The sequence below is a fragment of the Ursus americanus genome, chromosome 31 (assembly GCF_024610735.1).
Source record: "Ursus americanus isolate L20-20 chromosome 31, mUrsAme1.1.p, whole genome shotgun sequence".
Taxonomy (NCBI): Eukaryota; Metazoa; Chordata; class Mammalia; order Carnivora; family Ursidae; genus Ursus; species Ursus americanus.
This window is the reverse complement of record NC_142157.1, coordinates 21,923,451-21,946,884: the sequence shown is the minus strand read 5'-3', so window position 1 is coordinate 21,946,884 and position 23,434 is coordinate 21,923,451. Positions and strand designations below refer to the sequence as shown.

The window sequence follows — 23,434 nt, the reverse complement described above, 5'->3', positions numbered from 1 at the left end:
CTATAGAATATAAAAATGTTGATTAACATCATGTAAGGGCCATGGAGTAGTCAAAGTTACCTCCATGTAACTCTGTGAACAGCCGCTCTGGTCTTCCAGCTCCACATGGGTGAAGTTGACCTGTATTTGTTCTCCCAGGGGCTGCGTTATAATATAGACGCACTGTCTGTTGTGAGTAAAAGGTCCAGACAAGTCAGAAGAGAGAAGACCCTCTGGGTCTGTGTAGTTTCCTCCACAATGCAGATCCGCTAAAGACAACAGGGAAGAGAAGGGAAAGGTCCTGTGAATGGCCATTCCTGTGACCCTCAGGCATCAGACAAAATTTTTAAAAACTGACACACATACGCACACAATCATATACCCATTTTATTCACCCTGTAAAGTCTTATGTCTCTAATTGTATTTTTAGTTTGACATGTGTTTGTGGGACATCCATGTAGTGCCTAAAGAAATAGATCCAGGGGCGCCTGGGTGGCACAGCGGTTAAGCGTCTGCCTTCAGCTCAGGGCGTGATCCCGGTGATCTGGGATCGAGCCCCACATCAGGCTCTTCTGCTATGAGCCTGCTTCTTCCTCTCCCACTCCCCCTGCTTGTGTTCCCTCTCTCGCTGGCTGTCTCTATCTCTGTCGAATAAATAAATAAAATCTTTAAAAAAAAAAAAAAAGAAATAGATCCAGACATGTGTGATCTAACTTCTCATCTAATATCCTCTTCTACAAATTGCTTTTTAAATACATGCTCTTCTTCATTCAAAATAGATTCAGGGCAGTTTATAAAACACATGTGACTAAATAAAATATATAACTAGAAAAAGGAATCTAATTAAAGGAATAATGAACATAGAATAGCAGGATGTGCTCAAGGGAAAGTTAACATGCACAGAAAATGGGTACCGACTCTACAGTCTACAGAAGGTTGGCTCTAGATTCAGCCTGAAGCCAGAGTAAATGAAGAAAGGGGACCTGTGAAAAGATGTTCATGGTTACTTTTCCTGGTATTGAGACCTGAAACGGTGTTTTTCCTGTGAATTCTCATCAGGGCCCAATGATGTATGTTAAGAACAAAAGCCCTAAAGTAGAAACCATACAGTATTTTATTGTTTATTGTTGGTTTGTTGGTTTGTTTTAAGGTGTCAGTATAGGCTACAGGCATAAAAGCACGGCAGTCCTTCACATTCATATGCCACTCCCAACGATCAGGTTACTTACACGGTGATGTTAAGTAGGTGACATGGAAGCCCTGGTCATTAATCTGGTTGTCAGAATGAAAATGAATTCTGGCAAAGGGACCTGTAGTCTGGAGTGGTGGGACAGAGAGAGTGGTGCAGAATTTCCCAAGAACAGGGTCCTGATACAAAGGACCATCTCGAATCTAAAACAAACAAAAAAATGAATCATTAAGCACAAAATGGTCAGATTTTGACAAACCCAGTCATTTTGTACATTAACTTCAGAAAATCTGTCATTTGAAACTGATGGCTCTCAGAGGTTTTCCCATCACATATATATCCAATACTCAGCTGGGGTTCACTAAAGGGTAGTCTGCTGCTCTCAGCATCCTTAATGCCTTATCTTCTGTCTAAATTTTAATTCCAAGGCTAGATGTATATTTTGAAATTTTCTCATGAACCTTTCTCAATGTTTTCTCTCCTCGGTTTTTTCTCCCCAGATGTTTGTTTTGAAATGATAAATTCCTAATAATTGAGAAGGAGAAAATGAACATATGCAAAGGAAATGGAAGAAGGAATACCAACAATGTCGACTGATTCACAACTTGGTCTAGGTATTCAGAAGGATCAGAGGTGGAAAGGAAGTGAAGTCAGGTTGACACAACATAGGGACAGTTTCATGTGTTTTAGAAATGCAATCCTAATAGTAACTAAGTACCATGATAATGACCATATGACCTGAGAAATCCTTTTTAATTGTTCGATTTTAATCTCTTAAATAATCATGTTAAACTCTCTGTAATTCTGTTGTAACTGCAAATCCTGTACTACATAGAACACCAAACATCAGTGAACAAAGTACTATTTTAACATGGCCAATTTGGTCCACTCAAATTCCTTTTTCTATCAGCAGCAAAGTTCTAGGACAGCATTACTTTATATATAACTTTATATTACTTTATATTTAACTATTTCCTTGAAATACTGTTGAGAAATGAGAGGCATTTCAATATTATCAGAATGATTGATACTTTCTATTATACATATATCCAGGAATTCTGTAGGAATGAAAAAAAAAGCCTCTAATTTTACTTTGATGGAACTCATTGAAATTAATTTCAAAAAAAATCCATGCTACTGTCAACATTTAAAAGATTATGTTGCTGAAATTTTCCAGGGAGAGGTAGATTTTTCCAGTCATTCCCAAAGGTTTCGAATCCATTACAACTGCTAAATTACTAATGACTTTAACTTGTGGAGATCCCTGTTTGACAGCTGCACCTTTCCATCCTTTATGAATAATTCCATAGCCCTCCATTCTTCTCTAATGGACTTGGAAAAGCATATTATCTTTTATCACTACTGCAAGGACTACTAAGATTTATGGTGACAAGACAGGAGCAACATAAGAACTCAATCTTCTCAATGATCCTTTCAGTCTACAAATGCAGAGCAACATTTCTGATATACCTATATGCTCATGGCCTTTGAATACAACAGCCTTTTTTTTCTGCTTCTGTATTTTAATCTTTTACTAATGGTAAGCAGGATAAGCACAGATTGACTTCTCTTCTCCCAGTGACCATTATCAATATATTCTAAGGTCACCCTCTAGCAATCCATTTCAACACAATTGTTATTATTTTTCTTCATGGAGCACTATAGTTAGCTTGTGAAGCAATGGGTCAGGTTACCATACACAACTGAAGCCTTGATTCTGCATTGGAAAAGATAACCATTACTGAGTGTTTCTTTTGTTAATGCTTCCATTCCCTCCTTAGGGGACTGGGCTTCCAGGAAATGACAGGGAACAGTAAGACACTCTATTTCCCAGGTTCAGATGAAACAGAAGAAGCAACAAGCTGGCACAATTAAGAATGAGAAATTAGCAAGACTTAAGATGTCAGGTGCCTATTGAAGAATATATCTAACTACTCCTAGGAAATTGTAGTCATCCACAGGTATCACCGAACCCTGGTTCCCTGAGTTCTAATCATATCATGATATGTTCTGCCTAAATATGATTGTTTACCTCAAGATAATCTTTGCTGCAATCATCATGGTGCTCCAGACTCAAGGTCCCAAAAGTAAATGTTATCAAGAAGCCAGGACTGGTTATTACTTTCCAGACACAATCTCTTCCGGGAGGATAGTTTCCAGGATATCCCGGAGACTTAATAGAACCATAAGTACCCATCAGTACACCTCCACACTCTAAAATAAGAGGAAAAAATAACTTTACACTTATATACAACTTATAATTTACGTAGAGTTATCACAGACTTTACTGCAAGAAAATAAGTTTTGTTGAAATAACTGTGTGCAGTTTGGGACGCCCTCATAAACTAAACAAGGCTTTTAGTTTCCCAGTTTGATACAGCTATAAATCTAGGAATATTAGCCGATAAATGAGTCACTCATGCATTGAGCTCTGTGCTTATCAGCTATTATGTGGTAATATGATTTTAAAATACAATGCTGGGGGTGCCTGGGTGGCTCAGTCGTTAAGCGTCTGCCTTTGGCTCAGGGCGTGATCCCGGCGTTATGGGATTGAGCCCCACATCAGGCTCCTCCGCTGGGAGCCTGCTTCTTCCTCTCCCACTCCCCCTGCTTGTGTTCCCTCTCTCGCTGGCTGTCTCTCTCTCTCTCTCTCTGTCAAATAAATAAATAAAATCTTTTAAAAAAAAATAAAATAAAATACAATGCTGAACTAAGATCATAGATACATTTTTTTCACTTTGAAAGAGATTAATTTCTGTATGACTTTTTTAAAGTTCTGGTTCTTATGGGGCGCCTGGGTGGCTCAGTCGTTAAGCCTCTGCCTTAGGCTAAGGGCGTGATCCAGGGTTCTGGGATCTGGGATTGAGCCCCACCTCAGGCTCCTCTGCTGGGAGCCTGCTTCTTCCTCTCCCACTCCCCCTGCTTGTGTTCCCTCTCTCGCTGACTGTCTCTATCTCTGTTAAATGAATAAATAAAATCTTTTTTTAAAAAAAAAGTTCCGGTTCTTAAAAAGTTCTTCTGAACTCTTAAAAAGTTCTGGAAGTTCTGTTTCCCCTATGTCTTTCAACAAACCAGATTAATTCATACATTAGAATAGTTAAGTGCTACATAATTTTCATTTGAGAATATTTTTAACACTATGATATAGTTAATTCTTCATTTTATAAGTGAATAAATTCAAATGTCTATGGAAGATTGAGCCACTTACCCTGCCCAGGAATGGAGTGAGGGAAAGGCAGGGCCAGGCTTTGTGACTACCACTCCATTAATTATGCCCCACCAACACCTAATGTTATATATCAGTGACTGAATGAATCTTTTCTTTATTAATATTCACATTTATTTAACAAAAACTCTGTGATGGCTTATAGGAAATACTATCCAACATCACTCATCATCAGGGAAATACAAATCAAAACCACAATGAGATACACCTCACACCTGTCAGAATGGCTAAAATTAACAACACAAGAAACAACAGGTGCTGGTGAGGATGTAGAGAGAGGGGAACCCTCTTGCACTGGGGGTGGAAATGCAAACTGGTACAGCCACTGTGGAAAATAATAAGGAGGTTCAACAAAAAGTTAAAAATAGAACTACCCAGTAATCCAGTAATTGCACTACTAGTTATTTACCCAAAGGGTATGAAAATACAAATTCAAAGGGGTACATGCACCTGATGTTTATAGCATCATTATCAACAATAGCCAAACTATGGAAAGAGCCCAAATGTCCATCAACTGATGAATGGATAAAGAAAATGTGGTATATATACACAATGGAATATTAGTCATCCAAAAGAATGAAATCTTGCCATTTGCAATGACATGGTAGAACTAGAGTGTATTATGCTAAGTGAAATAAGTCAGTCAGAGAAAGACAAATACCTTATGATTTCATTCATGTGGAATTTAAGAAATAAAACAGATGAACATATGGGAAGGGGAAAAAAAGAAAGAAAGAAAGAAAGAAAGAAAGAAAGAAAGAAAGAAAGAAAGAAAGAAAGAAAGAAAGAAAGAAAAGAGAGCACGGCAAACAAACCATAAAAGACTCCTAATGATAGAGAAAAAACTCAGGGTTGATGGAGGGAGGTGAGTGGGGGATGGGCTAGATGGGTGATGGGCATTAAGGAGGGCACTTGTGATGAGCACTGGGTGTTGTACGTAAGTGATGAATTAACTAAATTCTACTCCAGAAACCAATATTGCACTATATGTTAACTAACTAGAATTTAAATAAAAATTTTGAAAAAGAAATACTACTGTAAAGCTGAAAAATAGAGATGCTAAATAAAAATCTAGGCTGCAGTGAATATAAATTAGAAGAAAAATAAAATGAGGTGGTATTTCAAATATGCAGGATATACGACCATAAGCAAAGTAAAATGTTAATGGTGAGCTGGGGGGAAAAATTCAATATGTAACACAAAGAATTAACATCTCTAATATATGAAAAGCTTCTAAAAAAATAGAGACATAAACAAAGAGTTCACTGGTAAAAACTCAAATGTCCTTCATACGTGGAAAAGATGTTCAGTGTCACTCATAATAAGGGACATACAAATAAAAACTTTGCTGAGATACCATTCCTCGCCTCTCAGAATGATACATGTCCAGAATGCTGAAAACAAATGATCAGTGGTGTTGTGGAGAAATAGGCACTCTCATATATCGCTGATGGGAACACAAGGTAGTACAACTCTTACAAAAGAGATTATGGAAATGTCTAGCAAAACCATAGACATTTATTTTTTGACCAAGTAATCATACTTTTAGAAATCCACCCCCAAGATACATTGGCAAAAATGCAATAAGACAAATTCACAAGGACTTTGCTGCAGTACAATTTGGAATTCCAAAAGACTGGAAACAAGCCAAATACTCATCAAGAGAGACTGACTGAATAGACAATGAATAAGGTAGTATCCATGTAATGCACACTAAGCTCTAGTTATGGAGTAGTCTATAGGATATATCAAGTGAAAAGGCAAACTACAAAGCAGTGCATATTGTATGCTACCTTTTTTTTTAAAGGGGGAAATATGATCATATGTGATTATCTGCTTTTATTTTTTAAATGGAAGGATAAATCGAAACTAATAAAAATTGTTACCTTTGGGAGAAGAAAGGAAAAAGACAGAAGGTTAGACTTCTCCAAATTTACCATGAATTTTGATTTGGCTTTGGAACTATGAATATGTTTTACATAATTATGAAGCAAAATTCAATAAAAATGAAAACGTGAAAATCTTTAAAATCACAAGCAAAATGAAACAAAATGAAATAACTTTTGAACTAACAATTTAAACATGGAGAGTAGAAATATTCTAAGACGCTTTAAAACACTGTAAAGTTTGATTACAGAGCCTGAGTGAAACATATATTAAGTACAAAAAGAATATCCCAGGAATAGTAAATGGCTTTTGGTTATATTATTAGTAATAATATTGGTATTGTTTCTTTGAAAATTCATACAGTAGGATTAAGTACATAGGTAATATGTTAATGTCCTTGGGAACCCAGATTTTTCATGGAGTGAGAAGAGGTACAAATATACAATAAAAAACCTGTAATTTCAATATACTAATATAGTGGAAGATTACTAAGAATGCATAATATATTTTTTCTTTAAAACTAATAAAAATAGGGGTGCCCAGGTGGCTCAGTTGATTAGGTGTCTGACTCTTGATCTCAGCTCAGGTCTTGATCTCAGCGTCATGAGTTCAAGCCCCACACTGGGCTCCACACTGGGCTCCACTCTGGGCATGGAGCCTACTTAAAAAATAATTATATTAAAAAAATTTTCTAGTTCCTTCCACTGAAAGTTCTAGAGACTCTGTTCAACTAGTAGCAATAGCCACTCCTCGCACCCAGATTATAGAATCTAAACATCATTTCCCATTAGAGGAGTACTAACTCTTCAGAGAAATAATTGGTTCCAGTCCTAACATAATAAATATATAGGAAGAACCTGAAACATCTTTCAGAGCAGAAAGCAAACAAGTTTCCAAAGGTAACTGCAATTGGGTCAAAGAGGCTCAGAAACGAACTTGAAAGTTTTCCCGCTAGCCAAATATGGGACATTTTAACAAAAAAAAAATATCTAGAATGGATTATAATATATCAAATATGATAAAATATGAGTTCACATTTGGTACTAAAACCAAAACAAAATAAAAAGAGTAATAAGTAATTGTTCATTCTGCAGAAAGCTAGGAAATGAAGTCATTAATGTGATTACGGGAGAAAAACGGGGAAGAATCAAGCATTTATCCTAACTTTCCTAAATGATTTGTATGTGAGAGTAACGAAATATTTGCTATGGGAAAGTTCTGTTCCATTGAAGAAGTCCAGATAATAAATAAAAAAGAATTGATAAAATTCAACTGTCATCGTTTTGAAAGCCCCAATTAATCTAAACAATGAACCTATGGGTTGCTAAGACCATTAGAGAAAGGGCAAAAGAGAAGCTTTTTAATGGAAAGATCAACCTGAGAAAATCAAAACACTCTAATCAATGTTGCAGCCATTATAGGGAGGCAAACACACATTGAGTACCTCCTAACACGATTATTTTTGTCCCCCTAAACTTAAAACTGAATTTGATCAAACCATTCTAGCAAAATCTAGAATATGGGATAACCTACAAGACAAACAACAGTTTCTATAACAAGTAAATGTGAGCAATAGTTAATAGTTTTTAATAATAAGGAATTATTGTTTGTTTTAGTTTTTATTGTCTTCAGGCATTGAGAAGCGAACAGTGAAGGACTGTGATCCTTGAAGGGAGGGAAGCACAAGTGTAAGTCCCATGTTCACCCAAGTATATTCTCCCTGTGTGCATTTCCCAAACTGCAGTGCAGGGCAGTGAAGTCAAAGTAGCAGCAGTATTCTTGCGGGTGAAAGAAACAAAACTCAGAACATGGGGCTCCTAGAGTGGCTGGGATTTGGGAATGAGGTACTATAGAGAAGACAGCTGCATGGCCATAACAACCAAAAAATTTGTAAGAGTTTCCTTGGTCCCTTAGCTGAATCTTAAGCTGCATGTACACAGGGGAAGACTACATTTAAAAGTATAAGAGCTATGAGACAGTCAAAATCTCCACCATATGTATAATTTGAGTTCCAGAAGGAGAGGAGAAAGGAAAAATGACAGAAGCAGGGGAGGAAAACCATGTGATCATCTCAATAGATTTAGAAAAAGTATTTAATATATTTCAACAGCCATTCATGATAAAAACTCTTGACAAGCTAGGAATAAAAGGTGAGATGGTTTTAAAACATTCACAAAATTTTTGACACTTCTTCCATTGAGGTGCGGTCTGTGTCTCCTCCCCTTAAATCTGGGTGGGCTTATGAGTGCTTCAACCAGTAAAAAGTATGACAGAAATAACACAGAAATATGACTTCCAAGGATAGGTCCGAAAAAGCCATGCAGCACCTTCCTGGGTCTGTTGTAAGGCTTGCTCTAAGAAAAGCCAAGTGCCATGAAAGAAGTTCCACTACGCTAAGACCACCATCAGAGAGGGGCTACACGGAGGCACTCAAGTCAACAGCCTGGTTCAACTCTTATCCAAAAGCCAGCATCAACTGAGTGAGTCATCGTAGGTTTCCAGCCTAGTTGAGCCTGTAGATGACTACAGTTCCAGCCAACATCTGATTGTAACTGCTTGACAGATCAAATGATAATTGGGCCCTTTCCAAATTCCTGGTCCACAAAACCAGACACACAATAAAATGATTAATGTTCTACAACACTAAATTTGTGGGCAATTTGTTATACAGCAATAGTAATTTGGAGTGAACTTCCTTCGTCTGATAAGAGTTATCCACAAAAACTTACATCTAAAATATTATGCTCAATGGTTAAATACTGAACATTTTCCCCTATGAGGTTGGGAACAAGAAAATGATGCCCACTACACCACTTTTGTTCAGCATGGTACTGGATGCCCTAACCAGGCAATAGATAAGTTGAGGAAAAGAAAGAAATGATAGTTACAACGACTGGAAAGGAAGATGTTAAAAGGAAAACCACAGGCCCACAATACTGTCACTTAGGCCAAGTCCCCAAACATGGGCTTAATATCTAATCTAATTGCACTTTTAACCTCCCCTAGAAATGTAATCTTAACCTGTCAGTCAGGAATGTTTCACTTAGGGCCAATGAGTCTGCCACATGGGCTCTCTCCATCCCCCAAAGGAAGATGAGGTAATCTGCACAATTAGACCCCTCACTATTCCCCCTGAGGGAAGACCTTGCCTGGAATAATCTTTATTCTTTTGCTAATAATTTATTGCCCCACCCTCCTTCCTATAAAAACTTTTCATTTCATACAATGCCTCAGGGTTCCCCTCTGTTTGCTAGGTGGGATGCTGCCCCATTCATGTATTGTTTAATAAAACCAATTAGGTCTTAAATTTACTCTATTAAATTTTGTTTCTTAACAAAGAAAAACAGCCTTTACTCACAGATTACATAACTGTGTATGTAAAGAAATCCAAAAGAATCTACCAAAAAAAGCGATTAGAATCAATTAATGATTTTAGCAATGTAGCTGGATTCAAAATCAAATATTTTTTAAAATATATCATATTTCTATATACTAACAACACATAAAAATGACATTTTAGAAAAACAGTATCATTTTACATAGGATAAAATATCAAATATCTAGAAAAAAGCAACAAAATACGTGGAATAAATACTGTAATCTATAAATCATTGCTAAGATAAATTAAAAAGAGAGCTAAATAAATACAGAGATAGTCCATGTTCATAAATGGACAGGGTCAATATTTTTAAGAAGTCATATCTTCCCAAGTTAATTATAGATTCAGGACAATGCCAACAAAATCCCAGCAGAGTTTGGGGGGAAATTAACAAACTGATTCTAAAATTTATAGGAAAATATAAAGGATCTAGCATATTTTAAAAGAACCAAGTTATAGGATTTACACACCAGATTTCAAGCTTCAGTAGTTAAGCCAATGTGGCACAAGCAGAGAGAAATAGACCAATAGAAAAGCTGAGAAAGTCCAGAAACAGATGTACAGATTTATTGATGAATGAATTGGAGGGTCAGTGTAGTGTTCTATCTGCTTTTTTACCTGTTTAAAAATTGTATAGTAAAAAGCTAAATAAATAAATAAAGCTCCAAAAGACAAAACAACAACGAAATAATAATGTCGTCAACAACATCCCTGCAGTAATTTACCAGTAGAGTTTATAAGAATGCTGTTTGGGTAGTAAGGAGGGCACGTATTGCATGGTGCACTGGGTGTTATACGCAAGTAATGAATCATGGAACTTTACATCAAAAACTAGGGATGTACTGTATGGTGACTAACATAATATAAAAAAAATTTTATTACAAAAAAAAGAATGCTGTTTGGTAATTCATAAGGGACCCATTAAGATTCACGGTTTTTAATCTTTTTTTGTTCATCCAAATTTTGTTATCTCCAAACACAAAATGAAATTCTATTTCATTTTAGATTTATTTGATTTTAAAAGAATTATAAAAGTATGATATAATCCCTGGATCTCAAAACATTTAATATAATCCACAAGTCTAACACTAATGAAGAAAACTTAATAATCTTAAGATTTTGCTTGATTTTTCTTCATGTTTAAACGTACCTGGTTGCTCGGTTTCCCATCTTATTGTAAAGCCTCTCTCACTTCTGAAATGCTCAGAATGGAGATGAAAATAGAGGGCATTGTCGCTACTGAGGAGTTCATGAGGGAGAACGGAGCCACAGAATCTTCCCAGTTGGAATGCTGCAGAGGAATCTCCATCATGAACCTGAAGGAACTCGTGTGGACAATTGCTCACTGATTCTAACCGGAAAAAAGTGAAAGTGATACGCAGCACCTAAAAATGTAAAGGTCACAATATATTGTTTTTCATTTCCATATTAATTCTACAGCATTTCTTCCACTAATTAGGAAGCATTCATATTAAGTCACCTTTCAAGAGACATCTATAACTTCCCAATTATCCACAAATACATATGACAAATCTACATACTTAATAACTTGTGTTAAAAATTGCTTAAGCTTCAGCTAATATCAAAATATACCAAAAACCTTAACATTAATGAAATAGATTTTTAACAGCTTTATTGAGGTGTAATTGGTATACAAAGAACTGCACATATTAAATGTGTACGATTTGATTAGTTTTTGGACATACGCCAACACCTGTGATGCCATCACCACCATCAATGTAATAGGCATATCCAGCACCTCCCAGTGTGTCCTTATGTCTCTCTTTCTATTTTTCTTTTAGTGGTAAGACTACAACATGAGAGCCACTGTTTTAACAAACGTTGAAGGGCACCATACCATACTGTTAGAGGCACAGTGTTATACATCACATCTCTAGAACTTACACATCTTGCATAACTGAAACTTTTTACCCATTGAGTTGTTACTGAATGGGTTAATGAAATATATTTATCTAGATTTCATTAAACTGTCAAGTCCATTAAATAAAGGCACTTCAAATGTATAGTTGACAGTGCTTCCACATCAGTAAAATACATAGGATGTTTGAAAAATCTACCTTGAATTAAATGTAACTAAGATTACCATTCATAAGAATTTATACCCCGGTCACCTGAACAACCTGTAGTGTGTAGCATACCCACAAATGTTCACTGACCCCCCAGAGATGCTGATTCCTGAGGGTTCTCTGAACCTCTCAACAATATACTAACGGATTGACAACCTCAGGTGTAGACTGAGTAGGCATGGTGTATGTGTGTGTTAGGTCGGCAAGTCCTCAGTGGTTGGATATCATTAAGAGATGAGTAATACCAAGACTGAAGAATAGGGAAAAAGTAATCTGAAGGGTTCTGAGCATACAGGGAATCTAGCATAAACACAAAAATACATTTGCAAGTTAAAAGGTTGGAACATACAAATTTAAATATAATAATATAATTACGAAAATAAAAAAGATTTTGTATGGATAACATCACTTAAAAGAGCCGAACTACTAAAAGGAGGCTGTCGAATTTTATTTCCATTATGATCTAAAATCACAACAGCATTTAGCTAATGAGAAAGGGTATCAGGATATTTTTGAATTCCATGCTAGGGTATTTTTAAGATCTGCTACCCAACATTGCATCATTTTTGTCCTTGAAGCAATTTCAATAAAAATCAAATAAATGTTCATAAATTATCCTGATTTCTATAAAATTTCTACTATATTAGGTAAATTGTGGAGATAAGAAGTTATGAACTCAATAATCAAGAAAAACAGCATGATTTTTTTTTTTTACAAATCGATAATAAAAGTATTAAAATTTTTTCACAAAATGAGTTTTTTTGGAAGAAAAATGTTTTCAATGTCAGGAAATAGAATTCATGAACACTAAATGGGAGGAAGGAAATTCAGATAACATACTCACTGGGAAATCGATTTTGGAGTTGATGCTATTGTGGGGTCACCAGGCCCCAAAGAATCCTCCCGTCTCAAGGGAAAAAATGTGTTGTGACCGTTGTACAATGACCCCTGTAACATTACTTTGCTGGAAAAAGTTCACAGAATTTCAAGGGAAAATCTTATCTATTCAGACATACAAACTTCATTTTAATGAGTCTGGGAATTGGTTGAGAAATAGATATTTGGAAAAGTCTGAGTAATGAATGCTGGGGATAAAAGCACTAAAAACCTTGGGGTCAGATCTCAATTTGAAGAGCGTCTATGCAGCAGTACAGAATCACTGGAGTGGAACAGCCTGGGTTTGGGTCACGGTATGCCACTTACAAACCTTGTGACCTTGGACTAATTCCTCAGCTGCTCCAGGCTCCCTTTCCACAAATGTTAAATGAGAATAACAATTCTTATCTTTCAGGGTAGGGTTATGAGTTAAAATACAATGACACAATGTATGTAAAGCAATTAACACAGCACAATGGCACAGAGAAGGCTCTGATAAGAAAACCATCTTCATAGTCATCCCTTTTTGCTAAACAATCAACAGAACACTGAGTGGTCATCTTCAAACACTACTGTCTCAGGAACAACAGGACTTTACAAATTCCCGGGTTGCAGTCAGCCAATCCCTGCAGAGAATTATCTTTAAAGCACAAAGTGTGGACTTTGGAATCAGTCAAACTTGACTTTGAAATCCAGCTAGTCTAATTACCAGCTAAAAAGTGGTTTTAAAAAATTACTTAGCTTCTCTTCGTTTTCATTATTTCGTCTATAAAATGAGGATACTATCACCTATTTCAAAGAGTTAGGTTTGAGTAAGGTGCATAAAATAGTAAGTTTTGACATAAGTAAGGTTTGACAAAGGTGCATAAAACATCTATCCCAAAGCCTGATACCTAGTAGGTCCTCAATATATGATGGTTGGATTACCACTATATGCATTTTATGTAATATATACACAAATTACATATTCGTGTATATAAATGAAATGCACATTTGGGCAGGAGATGCGACATTTACCTTTCCCTCTTCAGTTCGGATAACCCAGAAGCAGTTGACGTCATGTACATAACCAACATCAGGGCCCATATAGCTGAAACTGCCACTCATCCCTGAGAGGGACCCTCCACAAACTGCAAAGGGAAAGAAGATGAATTCTGCTTTACAGAAACTGTGAAAAGGAAGAGGCTCGGCAACTCTAACCCTGCGGCTGAAATATTAGAGGAGTCCAAGTAATTAACACCAGAGACAAATGCCCTGCCACTCTTTTCTTCTCCCAGTGGCCTTTTTCCTCGGACACCCCCCTAAGTCCCACCTGTTGCTCGAAGTCCACTTGGTATGTCCTTGTCACCACCGTGAACCTCCCCTGTCTCTTTTGGTTTTGCCTGACTCCCATTCTCTCTGAGTCCTTGATCCTTGAGTTGACCCTACACAACTTAGCCCTTGTCTCTTCCCTGCCATTTTGTTGGACTAGTCTCCTCAAGCAGAAGATAAACAGATAATATGTAGAGATAGTATTTTATGCTTATTTCTCTATAGCATCTACCAGAGTCCTAAACACATAATGAAGTCTCAATAAATGTGTTGATTCCGAATCAAGAGTTATACGAGAGGGCTGGAGTAATCAGAAGAGGCTTGATGAAGGAGACTGAGACTTGAAGGTAAAGTACTCCTGAGGGACAGATACGTTTGGATGCAAAGCAAAAGAAGAATTTGGAGACATCTGGGGAGAAAAATATCCCAAATAAAGGAATGCAGCATGGTGGTACACGGGGTCAGGTGATAAGAAAAGATGTCTGGCTTGGAAAGGGAGTATTATTAGGGAACTAGTGAAAAATAAGGTTAATTGGATACGGTAAGGCCAAGGTATAGAGAATAATTGAAAAACAGTCCCAATCTTTATTTAACAGGGGGGCAATGGGGAGTGACTGTGTGTCCTAGAGCAGGAGACTGACATGATTTAGTGTAATACTACAGAGAAATGAAATGGCTGCTGTAGAGAAAAGTCTCCCTTACAGAACTATAATACCTTAGCATATTTTGTTTTCAGAACAGACATAGTAAAAATGGCAAATACTAATTTAATTCTTCCTTTGAAGGAAGATTCTTCTGGCTCAAACTGAGATAAATATTTACCTTGTAAATTCTAGACTACTGCTGCAAGGGAAGGCTTAGTTGTAAGCATTTGAGCCATTACACAAGGAAGCAGAAGAATCTCAGGCAGGACTCGCTAAGGGATGATCCTTCCAAGCTGTGAGCAACTGTGAGAGGAAAAATGCGGAGCGTACCTTGCTGGGGAATCTGACAGAGGAGTCCAGTCCAGAAACGTGTGCATTCACAACTGAAAGCATTAACGCCATCCACACAAGTCCCCCCATTCAAGCAGGGGTTGCTCAGACACTCGTTTATATTTTCCGTACAGTTGATGCCCGCCCAACCTGATTCACACTTACAGAGATAACCAGAGACTGTTTCCTAAGGAAAGAAAAACATAGCACCATAAAACAAATGAACAGATGATAAACATGAATCAACCCAAAAAACAAAGAAAATTAGTGTTACATGACGTATGTAGCAGGTGTTGAGCCACAAACATCTTCTGGTAGCCTAATTTGTAATAATTCATTGAAATGGTAGCTGCTAAGTAAAGAAGAATAAAGGACTCACAATGCACTGTCCATTTAAACAGGGGTGGCTCTGGCAAATATTACTGAGTTGCACACATCCATTTGGCCCATAACCATTTCCAGTGTACCCCGGGAGACAAGTGCAGAGAGGTAAGGAACCTGTTTAGAAATCAAAATGGAAGTATAAATACAGATCTCCTCAACTCAGACCCAGTAACAAAACTTGGGCTCTGTTGCCTAGATAAGAAGTTGCCAAAGTCAAGTCTGCATATCTCTCGGGGCAGAAATGCCAGGCATAAAGAGAAAATATTAGAATCTTTATCTATTTTTTAATCTTAAAAATAAGAAAGGCATTAACGCATTTCCAATACTTTATATACAAATTGGCACTGGTGCTGTCAGTCCATATGTCATGGTCTTGAGTTGTGTACAAATATGAGGTACACCAAGGGAAAGGGGAGTTTCTCATGGAGGGGCTGGCAGCAGAAAAGGGTATTCTCATGAAGATGGTATCTGTCACAAGCACTGCACCCGTATTGACTATAAATAGGTACTATTTTAATCCCCATTTACAGATGAGGACAAAACACAGAAAGATTAAGTGCCTTGACCAAGGGCACACAGCACAATATAGTGACACCAAGTAAAAAATCAAAATCGAACCAGTATTTTTCTAGAATCCACGTTCCTAACTACTTCAATATGCTGTTAATTATTTAATAGACATTTAATAGTCACAGTATATACATATATGTTATATATACATTATACACATACATATATATGCATAAGTATTTTTTTACATATGTGCATAGATATATCACGTCAGTAAAAATAAAAGTGGTATTTGAAAATAAGAGATATGATACATTATTCAATAAATGAAGTTGGAGCCATGCATTTGAACAAAAATATCAAGCTAAATATCTATTTGATGCTATAGATAAAAATAAATCGCCAAAAGATCAAATATCTTAATGTTAAAAATAAATGAAAGTACAAAAGAGCAAGCACTTGACTATTTTTAGGGTTCTGTAGGAAAGCCCTAATTCCAAGAGGAGAAAATCCTATAAGAAAAGATTTATCTTTTTGACTATATAGAAATTTTAAACTTCTAAATAGAGTAAGACAGATAATGACATAATATCCTTAGTACATAATGAAATTTTACAAATCAATGAGAAAGCTGATGAACAAAGGACATGAACACATAAAAAAAAAAATACAGCCAGTCAATACATAAAAAGTATTAATTATTGGGACACCTGGGTGGCTCAGGCAGTTAAGCATCTGTCTTCAGCTCAGGTCATGATCCCAGGATCCTAGGATCAAGCCCTGTGTCGGGCTCCCTGCTCAGTGGGGAGCCTGCTTCTCCCTCGCCCTCTGTCCCTCTCCCTTTGCTTGTGCACTCTCTCTTGCTCTCTCTAATAAATAAGATCCTTAAAAATAAAATAAAGTATTAATTATCAGTGATCAAAAATGAATTTTGATATGGTTGAAATTAAAATAATGGGAAGGCAATTTTTGCCTATAAAATTGACCAAAACGAAAAATAACAATAGAATCCATTATTGTCAAGAATGGAATACATGTATACTTTCATACACTGTTGTGAGTATAAACTGATACATTTCTCAGAGAAAATTTAGCAATACATATTTTTTAAATTATAGGAAGTGAAACTTCTCTTACACAACATTGCAGGCACTGTTGGTTATTGCCCTAGATCCATTTTTCCATTCTTTAGTAGTGAATTCTTTATTTTAACTGGGGGCATAAGCACCTGAAATAAACTACATTTCCCAGCCTCCCCTGCAGCCAAGGTTAGCAGCAGGGCTCAGTCCTGGCCAATGGAATTTGGAAAAAAAAGAGTCTTTAAAGGGAATTGACAGGTGGTCCTTCCTCCTTTTCTCCTTGCTGTTTTCTTTAATACAGTTATAAATCATTTATGTGGCTTATCTTGGGAAATAATTGCTAAATTAGGCCAGACCAGAGAACAGCCATAGTCTATTACATTAAAAAATCCAAATGTATAGTTTTAAAACAAGGATTACTTTTTGGTTAGAAGATCAAAATAAGAATTTTAAGGATAGGAGATTTTGTTTTTTAACTGTTGATTTGTTTTCGAGGGTTGTATTAAGATACCCCAAACCAGAGGGAGAGTCATCACCTAGAACTGAGGAACATGATGCTTCTGGGTGGCAGCCTCCATTATTGACCGAGCAGATGTCAATGAGCGTGCACACTCTTCCATCACCTTGGTACCCTGACGACAAGAGCAAGAGCAGGGCATAACAAACAACATTAAGAATACTGAAGAATCCCAATCCGAGAACCAAATATTATGAACCGGCCAACCAAAGATTTTCTAGCATCAGAACAGAAAAGGTAAATATAAAGCGTCATACACAAATTCCTATCATTAAGAAAAAATGACAAGAATTGGGAACCCGATTGCAGAAACAATGTTCTGGGTTGTTTCTAATGATAAAAATAAAAAATAAAAATAAAAAGATGAATGAAACTACTGGTAAACTTAGAAAGTGCTGATAGTAAGCAAATTGACATTTTCTAATTACAGTGCATTTAATGATCTGAGAGCTAAATTATTGTAGAAGTCCAAAGTACTGTTGTTTCACGTTAATAAAACATATAGTTTCAATATATCCCTTAGAACTCCATGAATTTCTTGGGTAGTCACTCAGTTTAGATCACAGAATAGCAGTGATAACTTCTGTCCAGAAGAGAAAGGAAAAGTACATGCATTATATGCTTACTAGTCTGCCCGTTATTTAGTTAACTTTATATGTAAAACATTTCATGACTACATTGTATTAATAAATTATTTGTGGGAACAATGGAGCTGTAGGTCTGAGATCCACAGAGAAAATGTTTCAAATTCTGCATTATCTCCCCAGGCTGTTTCACAATTTGTAAAGGTTTGTTGTCTTCCATTGATATTAAAAATATTTTTTATTGCTTTTCATAATATAACTTGAACTAACATGCCCTGAATCCATAAGTTAAATAAAACTTTTGGCACTACTCAGTGTATCTCCTTAGACAGGGTTGTATTTAAAATGGAGGACAAGCAGGGCGCCTGGGTGGCTCAGTTGGTGAAGCTCCCAACTCTCGATTTCGGCTCAGGTTATGATCTCAGGATCATGAGATCAAGCCCCACATTGTGTTTGGCACTGGGTGTGCAGCCTGCTTAAGATTCTCTCTCTCCCTCTCCCTCTGCCCCTCCCCCTTCCTCCCTCTTCCTCTCTTCTCTAAAAAAAATAAAATATAAAATAAAATAAAATGGAGCACAAGACCCTGTTTCCAAATGTATGTTTTGCCTGTAATGGTGTCAGGAAACTTGGTGCAGCACCTGGTGGACAGGCTTGACAGTGGTAAGACCCCAATGTATTCACACAGGTGACAGGTGGAGCCACAGAACAACCACCATTATTTATCTCACATTCATTGATATCTTGGCAACTGTATCCATTTCCTTGCCAGCCTAGAAAGATCAGAAGATTTGAAAAGTTAGCTCTATAGACAAGTTAACAACAAAGAAATGCAAATTGTCAATTCTGCTTCACCATAAGAAACCATAGATTAAAATGAGGTAGACTCTACCTTTCGGGTTAGCAAACATTGTCTTAAATTCTTAAAAAACAAATTCTGGCAAAGGGGTGGGCAAATGAGGTACTCTTAGATGTTGTTAGTCAGAAGTTTAATTAGTAAAACCTATTTGGAAGTGGATCTAGCAGTATTCATTAAAATTTTTTAAATATATACCTTCGGACCAACAATTCCACTTCTTAAAACCTTTTCTGCACTGATAGAACTGCCAGCACCTACAGATGTAGGTAAGCAGATGTCTGCTACAGAGTTGTTTAACAGGGGAAAAAGAATAAACCTCTCAATGATCACTAGCAGCACAGCTGAATCTATTACAACTCATCTATACCACTGAATATGAAAAGCTATTTTTAGTGACATGCACAGACACACTTAACCAAAAATTTTTCCCATATACACTTTAACTAATAATATAGAATTTTAGAATAATATGCAGAGTATGAGACCAATTTGGGTAAAATTTTTTTTTTAAACCTGCATATGTGTCTGCATGTTTGTATGAGCAAGGGAAAAGAAAGAAGAGAGAGAACAATTGTTAACAGTGGTTTCACTAGGAGGATCAGATTGAAGGTGAAGAAAGAGGGTCATTTTACTCTGGATATTTCTGTTTAAATCAATTGTTACAGTGAGTTTTATTAGTCTTATTCAAATGACTAAAATTATGAAAAGAACGTTTAAAACCTTCTAAATTTTTAAAATATTTCTTTTCTTTGATCTAAGTGGAGTCCTCTTCTAAAAATCTACCTATGAAATTATCGTATTTGTGAGTGAAGAATGCACAGAAGAGAGCTGGAAGGAAATATGCCCCAATGTCAGTGGCGGTCCTCTGAGTGATAAGACTATGGGCATTTTTGGCCATTTTATTTTCACCTTTTATAGTTTCTTTATATTTTATAAGCAGCATGTATTATTTTGAAATGCAGGGGGAAAATAACGTGATTAACAGGAAAACAAAAAGCTTTTGTTTCTCTTTTTTTTTCTCCAATAAAAAGAAGAATCCTATAGTTCAAATACTTTATTTTTTTGATTTCTAGTTTTTAAAGTCACTGTCACTGGCAAATTACTTTCAAGAATGTGGTTATTTGCAAATTTTAGTTGCCCCTGAGAACTAAGAGGGAAAATATTTTTATGTGTTTTTTCAATTTCTTCCTAGTTATACAAGATCTAAGGAGGTAACATGAAAGTCACTAAACCAAAAGTCACTAGAGGAAGCAACAGGTGTGTGGGTTCCTTGATGAGACAGCTCAATGAAGTATTCAGCAGCCCAGCTCAGAGCCACAGTCAGGCAGACCTAGGTTTGACTCGGGACTGCTTATTAGCTATGTGATCTTGGGGGAGTTATCTACCTTCTCCAAGCCTCATGGTCTTGTATTTTAAAGTGGAATAAAACTAAATGTTTCTTGATTTTTGTCATAGTTGCAAGAATTAAAAATTCCCTAGCACAGTGTCTCAATGAAGTTTCCATGAAATAATTATATTCTTATATGCTCCACCTTCTAACAACACACGAGCAGTGCCAACGGGCCTTATAGGCTCTCTGAGGTCTGGTTAATTGCCCCCCAGTGCACCCAGCACAGTGCTTTGCGCATAGTAGGCGCTCTACAAATATGCATTGATTGGATGATGATGATGATCTCATAGACTGAGAGATGTAGAGACTCACACCCAGGCAGCCTCTGAGCCCAGAGTCTATGTTTTCAGTGACTTGGCACGTGACCTGACCTGGAGATTCGGTCTCTGTGGGTCTGAGATGAAGCCAGACATCCCTATTTACAGCAAGACCACAGGGTCTCCCAGTGACACACCCAGGTGAGGACTACTGGACTCTAGCAGTGACACTAAGAGGTGAAATCATCTGCCCAAGTTTGCAAACATCTGGCCAGTAAGGGAGGTGGGGCTAGAACGAGCCCAAGTCAGCCTCTGGCCACAGCAAGCAGGTGCTTGACCCTGCCCCCCGCCCCCACCCCTCGCATTTGGCTCGGGCCCTCTGATTTCTGCTGCTGAATTATTACAGCAGGAAGATGGGCCTGCAGTGGGAGTTAGTGAAATGGGACATGAAGTGGGATTGGAAGGCTTTCTAGGAATGGTCGTCTTCGCTTTCGGCAGTGGAAGGAAATCTGTTCTGGCGCCTTGCCCAGCTGGGCATGGACAAGCCCCCATACCTGTCGGGCAGGCCCCGCAGTAGAAAGAGCCTGGTGTGTTGAAGCACTGCACGAGTGCTGAGCACGGTGCGTGCTGGAGGCTGCACTCATCTATGTCCAGCACGCAGGCCGAGCTGTTCAGCGGGGACGTCCACCCGGCCTCGCAGATGCAGCTGTACTTGGGCTGGCGGAACGACAAGAGTGTGAATCAAGGCCATCAAGAAAACGAGCAAGAAAAGCCTTTGAAAATCTCACCAAGCCCCCAACTGTTGCTCCTCCAGCGTTTGTTTCCATAAGGCCGATAGAGTGGCTTCTCTTTTTCTTCCCGTATGATTAAGCATTTAGACCAGACCACGCAAAAAGAGAAACATCTTTATTTTGGAGTAAGGAAAACCTATAATTTGCCCCAAAGATGCCAAGGAAAGAGCAACCACAATCAAGAACTGTAAGTCAATATAATTAAAGTCAATCCACTCAGCCTGCTGTGTTTTTAGAGGGAAAAACACCCATGGAGGCACAGACCTTGGAAAATCCGTTCTGTTTGTTTCCTTTTTGAAAGTCTCTCCTTCCCCTCCCACCCACTCCCTCCTCCCACCATCACTGGAAGGGAACCATTTTCCATCACATGGGTAGAAAAAAAAAAAATAGAACTAAAAATAAAGACCTGAAGGTCTCATACAAGGCCAAGCGGGCCTGGGCTGGGTGATTTTGAGGGTTAGGAGTCAAGGTTGTCAGGATCCAGAGCACAGGGGGCCACTCAGGGCGGGGCTCGGAGTCTGCAGGCCAGCAACAATCCAGACTCCTTAGGAGGGCATGTTGCCAGCAAGAGTGGGCCTTTGGTGTTTCCATGTCTCATCACTGTTACAACTCCTGAGACCACGAGAAGGTCACGCCTCACAGACAGATTTATGAAGGAGTAATAAAAATGGTAGTAATTTCTATAATCATATCACCTCTGCGTCCAGTCTTCTGTTCGTTTATGGACAACCCTCATCTTTTCCCTCACCTGCGCCCCGCTTTAGAGCAGGAAGTGACTTCCTCTCCGCAGCGCTGCCAGAGCTCTGCTCCTACACAGACGTGCGGGCAGAGGAACGAACAACCATGACTCCCTGCGAGGAGCCCCATTCTGCGAGGGACTCACCTGGCCAGCCTGCACGCGGACTAGATCCTCACAAATGCCGTGGACACAGAGCTCCTTGGAGCCCCTATCACAGTCATCATATCTGGAGGCACACTGGGGGCCATGTGTCTCAGGTGAGCAGAGACAACTGTTGGTGAGACAAGAGCATAACGTCAGGGCCAGTGCCTATTTCTTAGCATCAATTGAGAAAAATAATAATTCCAACTGTAAGTCAATGGTGTTCACATGGAATCATAAACCAGAAAACCAGATGTCCTGGCTGGAGACTTGGAAGAAAATTGAGTAAATGTGTTATCTCTAAAACACAGTCTGAAAAGGGGCACAACTCACTCTCTGGGCACGACTACCACCATAAATTCTTCTGGTATCAGGTCATCAAGCAGTGCTTTCAAAGGTCAGACATCCATAAACTACGGGGGATGGAGTTCATTCGGGATGGTAAAGGGAGAGATCAAGTCCATTCATCGTCCCTCCGACTGGACTCACCAGTAAGCAGAGGTGACCTTGACTGAGCTGATACTTTCCCAAATGTTCTCCAAGATTGTATAACCGCACAGGGGCAATGGTATTGCCACATCTCAGGGAATACAATAATTATTATCATATTACAAAGGGCACTACTTCTATCCATGAGAGATGTAGTTAACATAGTAACATTTCCTTCATGACCACAGTTTAACTGACAAGTGCAATTTTACATCATACCCAAGCTCGCAGTGGGTGTTTTATTATGAGAAAATTTCAGTTCAATAATAATCAAATGAGCAGAGCTGTTTTAAAGCTACTGCAATCCTTAAAACTGCCGAGTTAGCTTTCTACCTGTTCTGCAGCTTCAGAGGGAATGTGGAAGGCATGAGAACTGCGAGCTAGGGCGGGGAAGGGGGTGGAGGGTCGCAGAGCCTAAGCTTATTTATTTTCACATGTTTGAGCACTTCTGCTGGAGTGGAGAGCCAGGCCTGGAGGTCACCATTTGCCTGCCTTCAGCAGCGCTGGGCCTCACAGAAGCAGCTGACCATCAGGGAAAGGAGTCAGAGACAAGGAACAAGGAGGACCTGCATGGCCAGGAACTACTTTCTGAGTGTTCTGGAAAGGGGCCATTCTATAAGGTAAAGAAGCTCTTTTAACAATCCTTGTTGAGGCACAAGGAGCTCAGCTGATTTCGGAAGAGGAATAAAAATGTGTGACTGAGAGTGTGGGAGAGGAGAGTCTAGCTGTCTGAGAAGCAGCAAGAGCCACGCTCTAGGCACAGAACTGGGTGCACCCACGGAGGTCCCC

General features: G+C 38.1%; 1 protein-coding gene across 1 annotated transcript in view; it reads right to left on the bottom strand.

The window, feature by feature from the left end:
- Nucleotides 1–23,434, bottom strand: part of CUBN (cubilin) — a 257,006-nt gene that overhangs the window by 223,026 nt on the left and 10,546 nt on the right. Inside the window, exons 7-17 of the mRNA XM_045787715.2 lie at nucleotides 22,160–22,286; nucleotides 21,040–21,202; nucleotides 18,621–18,752; nucleotides 17,418–17,513; nucleotides 15,288–15,406; nucleotides 14,909–15,095; nucleotides 13,641–13,753; nucleotides 10,811–11,045; nucleotides 3,201–3,382; nucleotides 1,209–1,371; nucleotides 61–248 (exon numbers count right to left, since the gene is read on the bottom strand). Coding sequence (XP_045643671.2) covers nucleotides 61–248; nucleotides 1,209–1,371; nucleotides 3,201–3,382; nucleotides 10,811–11,045; nucleotides 13,641–13,753; nucleotides 14,909–15,095; nucleotides 15,288–15,406; nucleotides 17,418–17,513; nucleotides 18,621–18,752; nucleotides 21,040–21,202; nucleotides 22,160–22,286 — 1,705 coding nt within the window. The remainder of the gene's footprint in view (nucleotides 1–60; nucleotides 249–1,208; nucleotides 1,372–3,200; nucleotides 3,383–10,810; nucleotides 11,046–13,640; nucleotides 13,754–14,908; nucleotides 15,096–15,287; nucleotides 15,407–17,417; nucleotides 17,514–18,620; nucleotides 18,753–21,039; nucleotides 21,203–22,159; nucleotides 22,287–23,434) is intronic.